Below are 15,718 nucleotides of genomic sequence, written 5' to 3'. Positions count from 1 at the left end.
GACGTCGTTTTACTTAACGCCAACAATAAACGACGTTAAATATTTCTGTTAAATTTGTTGACGGCGTGCTAAATTGGCAATTCAACGAAAACATTGTTAATTAATTCTAAAGTCAATGAAAGTTTGGTGTTTTTTTGGTCAGCCCAAAAGTTCATGTTTTTTTTGGCAATTCGTGCAAAGTTTAGGTTTTTTTTGGTCGAATTCTCGTTCTTTATTAGGCCAAGTTCTGGTCGGTTGTTAAACGTGAAATCGAGTTTCCATTTTCTAGTCATGTTTTAACTTTGAAGCAATTGTAACATTAATCTGTAACAGCTAAATGTTTATGGAAATAACAAGTTTTTAAGGCGTAAGAAAGACCTGAGAATGCGAGATTTCAACAAGAAAACTCCTTTTTCATAAAACAACCAAAATTAAATTAATTAAAAAACCTTTAGAGAAGAGTTGATCGCGAGGCTTCAACGACCCGCAGACCAAATTGGCAGATACAAAATCTTCAATCTCGTCTCCTTTAGCTTCTTCTCATACCAATCTTCTTCTTCCTTCTTCAGTTACGATTGACTTCACTCGAATCAACCTTATGTTGGATTGTGTTCTTCAGTGACGTGGGTTTCGAGAATTAGCCTCGAATCTGTTCTGGGTATTGATTTAAATTAGGGCTTGAATCATAAAAATCGAAGCTTGGAGCTGTGATATGAAGAAGCGTCAACATTTGGGGGTTTTGGGATTAGGGTTCGTCGAATTTCAGATCATCTTCTTGTTATCGATTTGGTTGGCGTTTCCGCAGCAAGCTACGGGGCTTAGACCCATTAGGGAGAAAGCTCGAACATGGAGCGACGAGGTTTGTGTGTTTTATCATTGATGATTGCTCGAAAGTTTCTTCCTTTTGATGTTTCCCAGAAAAAAGTTTGATGCTTTAGCTCTGTAGCTTAATGATCTGGTCTAGCTACAAAGTCTGATCAGTTTGCGATTGTATGCTTATAGTGCTAGAGATGTTGAGCTGATCAGAGTCAAATGATTATCACAACGTTGACCATATTGAATGAAAATGTAGGATTATTTCTTAGGTTCATCTTTTGTAGCTTGATTGAGCTTGTCATCAGTATGCAAGCTTTTTTTTCACCCTGTGAATATTTTGAAAGGGGGGGGGGGAGAGAATAATTATGTATTTAGGGTGGTGAGATGTTACCAGCTTAATATTTGCAGAAGTAGTACTCATGGTAGTTGAGAATGTTGGATGAGATTTGCGGGTTTGAGTTTGTATTGCTAGATGATTTTAGGGGAGTGCGCAAAGATAACAAGATAATATTTTTGTTTGGTTAATGGTTTGATTCATGAGATATTGGTGATTTTGTAGTGGCTCTTTGGTAGGAAACAAGTACCTGAAGGAGGACGGTTCTCCGCATGGAACATAACAGGAACATATAGAGGTTTGTGGCATGTCTTTCTTCGTTTTTCTGCTTGCGATGGTCCTGAACCCTCTCATGTGATGTGGGTACTACTATTGCTTTGTGCTGTGGACTATTTATCAAATATCATTTTTTTTCCCAGGGAATTGGAAGTTTCTGGATTCATTAAATAGCTCTTCGAAGTTTCAAGACTTCCAGAAATCAAATGGTAATTCTGTGGTTGAGTTAGTGGCTGTTCCAACAAAGATAACCGGTGTGCACTATGTTCAGGTGAACAGTTCAACTTATAAACTATGATCTACAAGATCGTCTTTGATTATTAGCATGCAATATTTGAACTTGTAAAAAATGTTGATGGAACAGGGTGTGGTTTTATTCCATGACGTATTTGACAATGAACAAAATTTGGGTGGTGCCCAAATAAGTCTGGAAGGTGTATATATATGGCCCTTTAGACAACTTCGCCTTGTGGCCAACAGGTACTAGCCTTTGTTCTACTTAACTGCTTTAAGGTTTGTTATTGAGTCTTTAACTCCAAGGTCTTTTGCATTACTTGACCTTAACAGTGGCAAGGAGAGTGATGCAGGGCAAGATGAGAATAATCTTCTCTCAAATCCCTATCATCTGGTAATGTCTAAGGCTCTTTGTCTGACCCACGTTGGCAATGATAGTGCTTTGATCTGTTGATGGCTTGTTTGATGTGATAAAATGTTCGAAGAGCTTACTAAGGTCAACTTTCTGATGTCTCACAGCTTGGAATCTTTTCCTCGCAAGTGTTTCAAGAATCTACAAGAGACAGAATACTGCAACGGAAGATTTGTAAGCAGTAGCCTAACACTTTCCTTAACAGTTTACTTTTTTCAGCGACCCTGATGTTCAATTCTCTTGTACTTTAGCGCCAAGAAATGAGATGGATAAGCACTGTAACATCGAAATAGCAGCGCAGATATCCCGTGTGGCTTCTAGTGACAACAGTATGCATTCTAACTCTAAAACATTGAGCTGATCATGGCGTAGTCTTTGTCTCTCAAGTCACATTTAATCATGCGTTGAGGGAGTTTTCTATATTTGATAGATGGAGACAAAAGTTATTATCACATGGAAGGATTGATGGAAAGTCCTGGGGTAGGCGATGACGGAGATTGTTTCTCGCCTTTGTTCCTGAATGCAACTTCTGTGAATGTCGAGGTCTACTACAACAAAGCTGTGAACTATACACTGATGGTCACTTTTGTATCCTTTGCTCAAAAGTCGTAACAGAATGCTTATCTACAATTGTGCAGTTTTAGCGTGTTCCTTAACTTTCTATTGCACTTAGGTCTCTTTCCTCCAGGTTCTTTTGTTGATCCGGCAAATGGAGCACGGTAACACACAATCTGTAAGATACTGATGTAGCCTAGATGGTCTGATATCGTTATTATTGCATAAAATGAGTTAAAAAATGCTAACTTATGGAATTGTTCTTGTATGGAAGGGTGCTGCCAAGGTATCCATTGTAATGATCGGACATCAAGCAATCATGGATGCTTACTTATGCCTTTTACATCTCACTGCTGGGATATTAGTTGGTATGTTTATCCACATAATAATACTTGAGCATTGCTACATGACACTGCAATGTTTTCTCAAACCTCACTGCAACTTTCTCTCATGCAGAATCTCTATTTAATGCATTTGCAACCGCCGCGTTCTTCAAATTCGTAGTCTTTTCGATTTTCGAGATGAGATATCTTCTGGCTATATGGAAAGCAACCAGGCCTTCAATCAGCGGAGAAGGCTGGGAGACAATGAGGCGTGAACTCTCCTTTCTCTACAGCCGTTTCTGTTAGTATTCAGTTCTTTGGTGTTTGTTTATCCGATTCAAGGTTCAAGCTGATGTTTCATCATTATCACAATATTTTGAACAGATGGGATTCTACTTGGAGGGATATTGATAATGTACGAGCTCCACAACTACATGCGGCCGATTCTTCTTCTCATGTACTCATTTTGGATACCACAGATAGTCACCAACGTCATCCGGGATTCAAGAAAGCCCCTGCACCCGTATTACATCGTGGGCATGACTGCCACACGGTTAGCTATACCGTTGTATGTTTTTGGATGCCCACACAACTTCATGCGTATAGTGCCTAGCAAGGCCTGGTGCGTGTTCTTGTGCACGTTCATGGGGTTGCAAGCTGTCATTCTTCTTCTTCAGCATTACTTTGGTTCACGTTGCTTTGTTCCCCGTCAGGTTTGTTCTTTTACACGTTGATTACATTCCCATCGCTGACTACCTCTAATATCTTTTATTCATCGTATTCACCGATATGCACAGATGCTACCAGAGAAATACAACTACCACAGGAGATTTAATCAGGACGTAAGCCGCAACACTGATTGTGTCATCTGCATGACTGCTATCAATCTCAGACAGCGTACCAGTGATTTCATGGTAGAGCTGGTTCTTCACTCAAGTTACTTTTTTCCCCAATAGAGAGAATCATGAGCGTATGCTTGTTGTGAAAACAGGTAACTCCATGTGAACATTTCTTCCACACGGGATGCTTACAGAGATGGATGGATATAAAGATGGAGTGCCCGACTTGTCGGCGTTCCCTTCCTCCAGCTTAAGAGGATGATTTTGGTTTGTTAGGATGATGTACAGACTTCACTCAAGTTTAATTTGCGGGTAACAACTCAAATCGAACTTCCTAAGCTTAAATGTTTTCATTGTTTTTTCCTAATAGGTTATAGATAGGGTCTTGGCTCTGTGATTGGTTGACCTTTGAGGAACCATGCTTCTGTTTGATTGTTTTTTCAACCGTTTTTTCAGGTCTGTCTGGAATAGTTGTGGGGTGTTTCACAAAATACGAAGTTAACTGAAACAGGTGGGGTGGGGCTGGCTCTTTGGATTTATGTCCTTGGGAGAGGTGTAGAAAGGTTTTTAGATGAAAGCAGAAGAACAAACACGGAATCTGTAACCGCAGCTAGAAAATTGCGAATAGACATTGTGTTCTGTATAAACTTGTTTAATGTTACAATCTTAGTGCATATTCTTTCACCCCACAGCCCAATCTTTAGCACATTTCTTGTTCTTCTTCCATTTTCTTTGCCGCATACTTGTGAAATCCATATGCGTAAAACCTGGACCAGGAGCAATGGCAGGTACGGCGATAGATGGAGGCGCCATTGAAAGGCAAGTTATGGATCCTTTGTTTGAACTGTAAATTATATAGAGAGGATGAATCAAGTAGTGGCATATGTTCAAGGAACAGAACTCAACTCCTTGTAGTAGCGGTCTGAAGTGGTTTAAGTGGGATCTGAGACTGACACTTCAAGACCAAACCTTAGGGTTGGAGTTTGATCACACACTCCCTTACAACCCAAGTAAACCCAATATTATTATTAACACAAGCCTTGGCATAAACTTTACATAGAAAAATCTATGCACCTCTCATATTGTTAAGATATGAAGTAAACAAGCATAAACCAGCAGTGTTTTTCTTTGTATTTTATTTTTGTTGGAAAGGAAGTCACATAACCAAGACAAAAGCCACAACTTCACAGAGTACATTCGATAAACACACACAGTTTTATTCACTCGTACACCTCATCCATCGTTTAGCCACTACCAGAGCCGTACTTCTTGCCAAACACAAGGAGCTGGAGCTTGTCATAGCCAGCGAGTACACCGGCCCCTGCAACAGCACGGAGGATGTTGGCACCTGCACCTTTGAAAAGCGACTTGGCTCCTTCTTTCTTAACAATCTGATTAAAGGCCTGAAGAGAGCTCGTGTACTTCACTGCTTCACCTGATGTCATCATCATTCTTCTTCGCACCGTGTCTATCGGGTATGACGCCAGTCCAGCTCCAATGGTGATTCCCCATCCCAACAAGAAACTCGCCAAAAAGTTATCCTATAAAACCAAATGAGTACACAATACTAATAAAGGACTCTGAATGTACTGAAGTGAAGAGTTTCTCTACCTCGAGACCATCAACAAGAACTACAGGCTTCAAGGAATCATACAATCCAAAGTAGAGCCCACGGTACACGATGATTCCAACACATGAGATGTTGAAACCGCGGTATAGTCCTACAACACCATCAGAGGCTACAGTCTTCTTGTACACGTCAACTATGCCATTAAACTGCCTCTGACCACCTTTCTTGGCTGCTTTGGCATCGTTGGCTAAACGGGTACGTGCGTAATCCAAAGAGTAGACAAAAAGCAGAGATGAAGCACCAGCTGCACCACCAGACGCCAAGTTCCCTGCAAACCATTTCCAGTATCCATCTTTGTCTTTCTTGAAGTTGAACAGTCGCTTGAAGTAGTCTTTGAACGCAAAGTTCAAAGCCTGCAAAAACATAAAGAAACGTTTACTTAACACTACCGCATGGCCAACACAACTGCATGGCCGGATCTGAGATTTACAACGACATAAGCTATAAGAGAAAAAAATCTCCCACTCCGGAAGATAGAAGGAATATTAACTATTATACAAAACAGATGGACCGAAGCCTTCTTATTTTAATGCATGTATTTAATTTATTCGGAGCTATTAGAGCGGGATCCAAAATATAGGATCCAAAATATGAGTCAAAGCAATAACAAGACTATTTCTAGTTGAACGAACATAACCGGCACATTCCAAAAATAATTGTTACTCGAATGAACATAACTAGTACATTCCAAAATAATTGTTACTCGAATCAGTATAGAAACTCATCTAACTTATTATGGTATCAAAACCCGAACCACCATCATTCTACGTATCAGAAGACACTACCTATCTTAAGTAATATATAAGAGAAGTGGACGGCTGTGCAGCGTCAAACATCTATACAAGAACCAAACCTAAGAAGGTAACCTGAGTGGGGAAGTATCTGAGAACATTGGCGGTGTTGCCTCTCCAAAGAGAAAGCACGCCTTCGTCTTTGACTGTCCGGGTAAAACAGTCAGTGATTCCTTTGTATGGTTCAGAGAGACGCCCGGCTCTGAGCATTTCATCTTGGTTCTGAATCAATAGCTTCACACGCTCGATAGGAGCGGCTGCAGTCTTTGAAACAGCAGCCGAGACTCCTCCCATGAGGAAATCAATCAAGAAACCAGTGCTACTTTTCTCGGTAGGAGCTTGAGCAAGCACGGGAAGTGAGCCACGTGGTATAAGAGAAGTGCCATGACTAGTTGACTGCAGTAGACTCTGCAAACCTCCATTGACAAAAGCTCCAGAGATGCTGTGATTACGAGGTTGCACAGTTGGAGATAGTGTACTAATCAAGGAGGTTTGTCCACGAATCTTCTGAAACACCGATGGATGCCTTTGTTTATTCATTTTTGTTCCTACAAAACTCAGCACAATATGAATCAAGAACAGAGAAGCCATGATCAACAATTTTTCATTGCAACATATAACATGGTACTTATTTTGTTTAAAGCCATCAAGACATCATTACAAACACAGGAGGACACTTAGAAACCTACATGCAAGCTTATCAAACGAGATGATTCTTGGTCAATATCAAGAAACGAGCCGCAAAGAATTCATGAGCAGCAAGAACAATCATAGAGAGAAAACAAATAAAGTAAGAGAAGAGTCAAAGATAAAAGCTAAGAATACATGTGGAGAGTCTAGAGGAATCCATGGAAGCTTACCGAAGATATCTTTCTCTTCGAAGCGGCAAATGCTACTGCTTTCCTTTGACTCGTGTCCTCTGGGCCCATTTCAAGGGACCCAAGCCCTGAAGATTATTTTATATTGTCTTTATCCTTTTTAGTTTTTATTGTTTATCTTAGTTTTATTGAATTTATACATGGATTAGTCAAAATAACGATGACATAACCAAACGTATAGGCCAAACGTATCTGAAGTCATACCTGAACAAACAACGAGAAAACAGAACACAGACCAATAAACCGCTACTTAGAATCGCAACCATTACTTAGGTCTGTTGATCTCGGTTCGGTTGATTCGGGTCTTCTGGTCACAAATCCCATTCAGATTTACTAATTATCGGATCGGATGGATTCAGTTCGGTTCGGATCAGATTGTAACAATATCTTACGAACTGAAATCGTCCAAAAAATATTTTTTAAACCGGAAAAATTAACAAATAGAAATTTAAACTATATAAAGTATTCACAAATCTAACTAAAAATTAGTTAAACTATCAAAACTAACTAAAAATTATTCAGAATAAAAAATAAACTACAAAAATCTTTAGAATACTATAAAATATCTAAATACCTTAACATATATAAAACAATTAACATACTTAACTAATTTTGGATATCTTCGAATCCTAGTTCAGATTTCGATTCGGTTCGGATTATATTCAAATCTTAAAGTACTAAACTCATAAGTTTTGTTCGGATATTTTTGTATAACGGTTTGGATTCGGTTTCGATTTTTTCGAATCAGATTTAGATAGCTAGGTACTTCGGCTTGGGGTAAAAATGCACATGCCTAACCATTAGCTACATATTTGATATGCTTACACTAATATCTTCAAGGATTGGGAATCTGTTGTTGTCTCATTATATTACATCTAATTTACTTGAGCACATATCCGAACAATCTACACAAAAACAGTCATGACTAAAGATCAAAATCTTAGAAACGCAACCAACCAAAGTAGCCTACTAACTTAGATAGAATGTTGACTAGTCTCAAGATTTGTCAAAAGACTCAAAACACGTGTAAACTTTATTATTCATTGATCTGAGATTAATGACATTGCCAAAACTGATGTCTCTATAGCTGTGAGAGATAAAACCAAAAATCAAGATTTTATATAAGTAATTGTTAGGTGTAGGAAATTTGTTGAAAATGATTTTATGTAAGTAGATTCCTATTAAAATAGTGAGCTTAATATTGTCCACGACCAAGAGTATGATAATTACAAGAACAAAGTCGAAAGATAATATATGATATCTCGAAAAGAGTATTCAAAATATTTTAGTAAATTCGTAATGTATATTTTTTTCTGAACAATTGTAATGTATGATCATAATGATGAATGTGGCTATTTTTTATACTACTTGAATCTATCCAACGATACGTCGTATCTAAAGCGCATGTGTCATGTCTTCCTCAGTAAATTTTATATGTTTAATATCCGTTTGACCGCGATGTAATTTCGTCTGTCATTATCCACTCGTTCTGGAGAGCTCGCTATCTCAAGAATAAACTCACCTTCCTTCAATCTGTCAACGGAAGAAGAGGAGTAGCGAGCACTAGTGGTGGACCTCGCATGTATAACTAAAGGGAAATTAGGAGTTATAGACATGAAAAAAAAGGTAATTCACCGTATAGCACTTTTACCTAACAGATGTATAGACGGCGTCAATAATACATAATAATACTATCCTACCCTTTCTCTTTCACCGGCTAACCTGCTACAATTAAAAAAAAAGAATTATAACTTTTACTGTCCAAAGTAAATCGTGTAATTCTCCCATTCCACACACCTTCTCCTTCTCGCTTTCTTCGTCGGTTCTCTCTGAAATTCCAGACGACCCTGCCGCTTCTCTGCTCCTACGGCTCGCCTTTCACTGCAATCAACTTTTCATCTCCGTCATCTTCCCTTCTCATTGGCTTCGGCTTTCTGGGCGTCGGTGTTCGGTTTTGCGCGACGGTTTCGGCGGAGGGGAGTAACACCGCCGGCATCTCCAACTTCACAGAGTAGCGTTTTCTCAGAGCTTTGACAACAGCGTAAGTTTTTTGGCTTTTTGATTCGTCTCTGTTTCTCTGCTTTGACAACAGCGTAAGTATTTGTATCCCATTAAACCATTCCATGTAGGATAGTAGCACTTGCGATAATGTTTGATTTGTCTCACTTTGTGTTTGGGTGTGGTCCTCAGCCTGATGTCGTTAATCTAAGTTATGCTTGCTTTGGGTTTCTGTCTTTGTGGTCCATTGTTCATGGTCTAGAAATATAGATTATTTTGTGGAACACTAAACCCAAACCACATATATGTTACGTCCGTATCTGTATATTTAGCCTGATGAGTGTCATATTAACTGGAATAGTATGTTATTCATAATATTCCATTTTACATGGAATGGTACTTTCACATGATATGTTGTTCCATTCGGTTGCCGGTTGTTACCATGTTTAGCTCATTATTCATTTATATATTGCATATGACATTGTGAACCATCTTCACTCTTTGACTCTCTTACTTTCCATTCTTCAGGTTTGTTATGGATGAGTTAGAGCTTCCAAGTAGATTGTTTGAGACAGGCTGTGAACCCAGTGGCAAGATAAGGGTTAACAACTATTTCAATCTCCGTTGGATTGAAGTGATAAAGAGTGCATTAGATGATGAGGACCTGACGATGTTGAGTGCTTCACAGTTTGGCCAAGTACTGAAGATGGGGTCCCATACCTTCTCGGTTATGTTTCTTCATTACCTTCTTTCACGACAGTTGATCAATGAGAAGGACTTCGAACTTTGGTGGCTTTTCGTGGGGAAACCAATTCGGTATGCTATTCAGACTTTGCACTTGTAACTGCTTCTATTTCTATTTGATTTAGTGTATATGAAATGGAAATGATCTTATTTGCAGTCCCTCTCTGCTTAAATTTGGAATTGGGTTGTGTAAGTTTGTACGTTTAGTGTTCATATATGAAGTATTTACCATGATTTAGTTTCAGTAAAATTTGGGTTGTCTAGGAATTAGAGTTTATATTTTTCTAACTTGGGTTTAGTGTTTATTATCAATTGTTTGGTTACCATCCCCTTTATCTTTGTATATCATGGTGCTCAATGCTTGATCTACTATACACATAGTACCATTTGAAATAGTATTGTTCCAATGGAATAAAAGTCTTCTCGTAACCCTATAGCACACATTTCCCTTCTCGTAACCATTACCTTATACCCATTGTTTAAATTTACACGTGAAAATATTTTGGTAAATCAGGAGGTGTTCGTGGCATCCTCCTACTCTTTCATATGTAATAGTTGTCATCAACCTGTGTTAGGTGTTTAATGTCAAGTGTAGTTTTACCACTTCCCCATTAGATTTGTATCCAAGTAACATAGTATACGGTATATGGAATGTAACATTTAAAATAATAAATACATAGCACAATTATATGGAATAACATTCGCATGAGATTGTACCTACGTTTCCCACTGCAAATTTTATGTGGCTCATGAGGTTTATATTTCCATAAGATTTGGGTTCCCTATGTATTGGGGTTTATATTTTCTTAACTTGGGTTTAGTGTTTACTATCAAGTGTTCTATTACCAATTCTATTAGCTTTGTATTTCATGTTGGTCATGAGGAATATAAATACATGTTCTCAATAGTATGACATGTGGATTTAATTTCACAAAGATTTGGATTACCTATGTATTGGGGTTTATATTTTCTTAACTTGGGTTTAGTGTTTACTCTCAAATGTTATATTACCATTCCCATTAGCTTTGTATTTCATGTGGCTAATGACGAATGTAAATAAATGTCCCTTGTATTATTGCACGTGGATTTAGTTTACCGATATAACATAGTACATAATATTTTCCCCTACAATCATAGACACTTCAAAATTTGAACAATATATATATGTACTGTGCTATATCGTTTGTCACATTTTATATTCTATAGCTCATGTAGAATGGAAATGCATGTTACTTGGAATTTTAGTTTATGAAAGATTGGGGTTGACATTGGATTAGGGTTTATATTTCCATATAGGGTTTAGTGATTAAGGGCTAAGGTTTAGTTTATGGAAGATTGGAGTTGACATTGGGTTAGGGTTTATATTTTTATGTAGGGTTTAGTGATAGTTGATAGGGTTTAGTTTATGTACGACTGGAGTTGGCATTGGGGCATGTATTACCACCTTCCATGAAGGCATGACCATATCAGCATTTGAAAAATATGTTAAGATGATCTTTAGATTGCAAATACATTTTTACCATTTCTATTCTATATACCTCATGTAGAATGATAATGCATTTTACTGGCCACCAGTACGTTTTGTTTGATCTGCTTCCAACTTCATAAATGATATGGTTATGTTACCATATGGAATAGTTCTACGATATAAAAAATAGTATTCTCTATTATGTGTAGTACTACTTGTGAAATGGAAATTAAACTTTTTTTGCAGTGTTATAAATGGAACATAAGATGGTAACTTATATTTTTGCAATATCTGACTTATTTTGGCAATATATGACTTCATTTTGGATAAAGTATTACATATTTTGCGTCTATCATGCATATTTCAACTGTCCAATGTAGATTCTCTTTCAATTGGAACTATATTTATCTTTATATTATTCTATCTACAATATATAGTATGGAACTATAGTTTCTGGATTCTCCGTTTGTTTAACGTTGTCTTTTACACTTACTTATCATCAATTTCTCTCTCTGCATCTTTTCCTTTTTTTGATTTTGAATATGGTTTATGCACATGTTTTCAAAAGTGTTTCATTGTTATTAGGGGACAGAAAACCACCACGTTGTTTTCTCCATGTGAAAGAACCGGTAACCTGTTACATATAAGGCTATAACCGGTAGAAATCAAGGTAAAAAGTTAGTGACTGCATTATGTCAAATTCATGTCCATTTCCTTGAGTTTTCACCAAAATATGGCTAGTAAGCCAATTAGCCCATAACTAAATAGCAAAAATTTAACCAAAAAAAAAACTAAATACTAGTAAATAGCTTTATTTAACGAATTGATATGTACTGAAAATGTGATAGAACCGTTTCAAAAAAAAATGTGATAGATAAACATCAAACGAGAAAACGAGAAAACGACACGTGGCAGTTTCACTATACCGTAAAGCAGGTGATTAAAACACTCTCGTCCGTCTTGAGAGAGAGAGAGAGTGAAGCATCAATCGTCTTCCTTTATAAACCCTAGATTCCACCATTAGGGTTAGTGATTCTGTGAACCTTTAGAGAGAGCGATGGCGACTACAGGAAACGCATCGGCTGCGACGGGAACGACGACGGCGAAGAGAAAACCAGTGTTTGTGAAAGTGGAACAGCTAAAGCCTGGAACGACTGGTCACACTTTGACTGTTAAGGTCGTTGACGCCAATCCGGTGGTTCCGGTTACCCGGAAGGCTCGTCCGGGTGCTTCCATGGGGCGTCCGTCTCAGCCCAGTCGAATCGCTGAGTGTCTCATTGGAGATGAAACCGGATGTATTCTCTTCACTGCTCGTAACGACCAAGGTTTACTTACTTACTCACACTCTTTCTTTTGCTTTTAAGTTGGTGAAATGGTATCGTCATGTTGATAAAGTCTGATCCTTTTGTTCTTTGGTTTACATCTCCGTTAATTTTTTATTACTAGACAATGAACTGGTAATGTGTCTATGTCATGTTACAAAAAGCTGTCTTGTCTGAAAATGGGGTGGAAACCTGTCTATTCAATGATGTCTTTGTGCAATTTAGTGGACTTGGAGTTTGTATGATATCTTTCCTGCAAAATTTGAGTAGAGTATACTTGAGCTTGCCATTGGTAATGATGAAACTTGCTTACTCTCAGTCACACTCTTTCTTTCGCTTTTTAAGATGTTGAAATGGTGTCGTCATGTTGATAAAGTCTGATCCTTTGTTTGTTCTCTGGTTTATATCTCCGCCAGCTTCTATTGGCAGAGAGTAAACCGGTAATGTGTGTCTATGTCATGTTCTGGAACATGTTAGAAAAAGCTATCTTGTCTGAAAATCTGCCTGTTCAATAATGTATACTTCATGTTACAATTGGTGATTCAGTTGTTGAGTTAAATGTTCTATATGTATTCTCTTCATTCTGTTTGTTATATCTCCGTCAATTTTTATTGTCGGACACTAAACTGGTTATGTCTCATGTTCGGGAAACTATTACATAAAGCTATCTTGTCTGATAATGGAAATGGAATTATTACTGTGGAAATCTACTGTCTTTGTGCAATTTAGTGGACTTGGAGTTGTATAATGTATACTTCATCTTGTCATTGGTAATGGTGAAACTTGTTTGGTCAGTTGTTGAGATATATGTTGAGTTAAATTTTCTACATAGTATTGCACTGGTTTTGGCCTAGTGATTGGATTGATTTGGGTTTTTTTTGTTGTTGGTGGTGTGTGTATAGTTGATCTTATGAAGCCTGGGGAAACAATGATACTGCGGAATTCGAGGATAGACATGTACAAGGGTACAATGAGGCTAGGGGTTGACAAATGGGGACGCATCGAAGCAACTGAGCCAGCGTCTTTCACAGTCAAAGAGGATAACAATCTGTCTCTGGTTGAATACGAGCTGATTAACGTTAAAGATCAGTGATCTTTTTAGTGTGTTTATTGAAAGTTAACCCCTGAGAGTGTTGTGTTTTGGTTCTGATTCTTCTGTGGTGAATGTCTTTGATTTAGATGATGAAGATTTGTGAGTGGTTCTTGTAGGATTTCCTTTTACCCTAAAACATGAAACATGAGTATTAATGCAATTGCTCCTTTTAATCTTATTAATCTACCTCTTTGTATGATAGATTTCCCTGCTGGGCCCTTCTTTGTATGGGAAGATTCTCACGATTTGATCATAAGTTTTTTCAGATGAAAGGATATAGCTTGCTTACAATTTTACACAACCCAATGTGTTTAAGCTATTACTGAACAACATGTATCAATCAAGTAAACACCATATAGATTCATAATGTCTTTGGTTCCTTCTCCATAGATCATATCATTATCAAAGTTCAAAACTGAGAAAACAAGTGTTGGTACATAGTCAAAGAACATAGTCAAAGATGAGGTCGCACACAGATAAATCCTGAATTGGTCGTAGGAAATGATGTTGATATGGGCCCATAACAAATAGATTTCCGAATCTTTAATGGGCCCAACATAAGGTTTAATAAATGGTCCGTATACATGATATAGTATAAATTCTAAAATTAATATTTGTTAAATTAATATCTGAATTAATAAAATATTTGAATTACGTATTATTATTTTATTAATATCATTCTATCAAATGAGATGATTTTAAATTTATTAATTTACAGCGGTTTTACTGTATAATATTTACAGTTACATATTTTTCTAACAAGAATTGTTTTAACCATTTTCAATGTAACAAAAAATAACTCATTTAATGAGTTTAGTTATTTTTAACATATTGAGTAATCTTAAGGTCAAGAACTGATGTGTTAGATTTTAGTAGTATGTTTTAATTTTCCGGCAAGAAGTTCAATTTTTTAAATTAATTGTTATACAAAAATAAAAATAAGCTACGCATGAGCTTTGAAAAAATCTTTGCGTCGTCCGACTTTTACTAGTTTGGTGTTGATTGCATAGTTGATCAACATTTGGTAACAGTAGTAGCACAACGCAAGGATGTCGCTTGGACAAGTCAAACTCTCACGTTTTTAAATATCAAGCTTTCTTTTTTCAACAGTCTTAGATGCACACATTTTATAAAAAGAGTTAAATTCAAAATAACACTCTTTGAAAATATATAAATAAATATATGCTTATGTGATTCACTGACTCCATGCAAACCACATGAGATTACAGTATTTTACACATGAAAAACCACCTACCAAACACTTCTTTTTGTTTATTTGTATCATTCAAAATCTCACTAAATAAACTAACTATACCTAACCGCACAATGTAAACGTAATTTAATTTTAAAGTTCCACCTACTTACACCGGCAGTGTGCTGTTTTTTTCAATGTCCCACCCCCCTCAAACCGAAACTGGTAAGAGAGTTATTTCGGTGAAACTGTTAACTGGTCCTCTTTCCATGCGGTACTAGTACTACTATTATGATTAGTCAAGTCGTGACTTACGCGGCATGTTTCAAAACTCAAACATTTGACTTTTCAGAAAAAAATAACAAAAGTAAACTAATTGTATTTTCTTTCGTAATATAAATGTGCAAAATCATCTGCATTCAAATACTTTAATTAATGGTACGTAAGTTGCTGATAAATTCGAAGAGATATAATTGTATAAAAAGATTATTTCTAAGATAAAGCAACAGTTTGTATTGTCTCGTTAGAAAATAAACTAAAACAAAATGAAAAAGCATATGTATGTGAAATGTGATGATCATATCTTTAGGAAAATGCTTGTTAGATGTTAGCTTTGAATTGATAACTGGTTTTATAGATTAGTAACCGCGTAAAATAAATGTAAATTCATACATGGGTAAAGTGTTGTAGAGCGACCGATTCAAGTCATAATACTTGGTCAACACGCCAAGTCGTGAGATGCGCCGGGAAAATCCGACCTAAGTGATGAACTACTGAGTCATGTCATGACCACGTCGTCGTAACCAAGTGTATATATACTCCCTCTACTTTTAC

General features: G+C 37.0%; 3 protein-coding genes across 4 annotated transcripts; 2 read left to right on the top strand and 1 right to left on the bottom strand.

Moving 5' to 3' along the window:
- The first annotated feature begins 346 nt into the window (after positions 1-346).
- On the top strand, positions 347-4,467 carry LOC103834763 (transmembrane E3 ubiquitin-protein ligase FLY1). The gene is made up of 15 exons (XM_009110848.3): positions 347-838; positions 1,355-1,427; positions 1,549-1,676; positions 1,770-1,885; positions 1,973-2,033; positions 2,159-2,225; positions 2,303-2,380; positions 2,482-2,639; positions 2,725-2,784; positions 2,881-2,974; positions 3,063-3,230; positions 3,314-3,642; positions 3,727-3,843; positions 3,921-4,080; positions 4,225-4,467. The coding sequence occupies exons 1-14, from the start codon at positions 692-694 to the stop codon at positions 4,020-4,022; spliced, it is 1,698 nt and encodes a 565-aa protein (XP_009109096.1). The 5' UTR covers positions 347-691; the 3' UTR covers positions 4,023-4,080; positions 4,225-4,467.
- A 312-nt stretch (positions 4,468-4,779) lies between these two features.
- LOC103834762 (ADP,ATP carrier protein 3, mitochondrial) lies at positions 4,780-7,260 on the bottom strand. 2 transcript variants are annotated; one of them, XM_033277160.1, is made up of 4 exons: positions 7,050-7,260; positions 6,265-6,737; positions 5,380-5,751; positions 4,780-5,309 (listed from the first exon to the last, which is right to left on the bottom strand). In XM_033277160.1, the coding sequence occupies exons 2-4, from the start codon at positions 6,727-6,729 to the stop codon at positions 5,013-5,015; spliced, it is 1,134 nt and encodes a 377-aa protein (XP_033133051.1). In that variant the 5' UTR covers positions 6,730-6,737; positions 7,050-7,260; the 3' UTR covers positions 4,780-5,012. The 2 variants fall into 2 exon arrangements, with proteins under 2 accessions (XP_033133051.1, XP_009109094.1); XM_009110846.2 differs by lacking the exon at positions 7,050-7,260 and adding an exon at positions 6,879-7,032.
- A 4,977-nt stretch (positions 7,261-12,237) lies between these two features.
- Positions 12,238-13,878, top strand: LOC103834761 (uncharacterized protein At4g28440). The gene is made up of 2 exons (XM_009110845.3): positions 12,238-12,602; positions 13,502-13,878. The coding sequence occupies exons 1-2, from the start codon at positions 12,335-12,337 to the stop codon at positions 13,690-13,692; spliced, it is 459 nt and encodes a 152-aa protein (XP_009109093.1). The 5' UTR covers positions 12,238-12,334; the 3' UTR covers positions 13,693-13,878.
- The last annotated feature ends 1,840 nt before the right edge of the window (positions 13,879-15,718 follow it).

The sequence above is a fragment of the Brassica rapa genome, chromosome A08 (genome assembly GCF_000309985.2).
Source record: "Brassica rapa cultivar Chiifu-401-42 chromosome A08, CAAS_Brap_v3.01, whole genome shotgun sequence".
In the NCBI taxonomy this organism is placed as follows: domain Eukaryota; kingdom Viridiplantae; phylum Streptophyta; class Magnoliopsida; order Brassicales; family Brassicaceae; genus Brassica; species Brassica rapa.
Note: the sequence above shows the minus strand (reverse complement) of the source record. Positions and strands in the feature narration are given on the sequence as shown.

What these genes read in the sequence shown, in the direction of transcription:
- LOC103834763 (XM_009110848.3), top strand. Translation starts at nt 692, where the DNA reads ATGAAGAAGCGTCAACATTTGGGGGTTTTGGGATTAGGGTTCGTCGAA. An exon ending in AATACTGCAACGGAAGATTT is followed by an intron (nt 2,226 to 2,302) that starts GTAAGCAGTAGC and finishes CTTGTACTTTAG; the next exon opens with CGCCAAGAAATGAGATGGAT. An exon ending in AGCGTACCAGTGATTTCATG is followed by an intron (nt 3,844 to 3,920) that starts GTAGAGCTGGTT and finishes TTGTGAAAACAG; the next exon opens with GTAACTCCATGTGAACATTT.
- LOC103834762 (XM_033277160.1), bottom strand. Translation starts at nt 6,729, where the DNA reads ATGAATAAACAAAGGCATCCATCGGTGTTTCAGAAGATTCGTGGACAA. An exon ending in TCAGATACTTCCCCACTCAG is followed by an intron (nt 5,752 to 6,264) that starts GTTACCTTCTTA and finishes ATGTTTTTGCAG; the next exon opens with GCTTTGAACTTTGCGTTCAA. An exon ending in TTCTTGTTGATGGTCTCGAG is followed by an intron (nt 5,310 to 5,379) that starts GTAGAGAAACTC and finishes TTGGTTTTATAG; the next exon opens with GATAACTTTTTGGCGAGTTT.
- LOC103834761 (XM_009110845.3), top strand. Translation starts at nt 12,335, where the DNA reads ATGGCGACTACAGGAAACGCATCGGCTGCGACGGGAACGACGACGGCG. An exon ending in CACTGCTCGTAACGACCAAG is followed by an intron (nt 12,603 to 13,501) that starts GTTTACTTACTT and finishes GTGTGTGTATAG; the next exon opens with TTGATCTTATGAAGCCTGGG.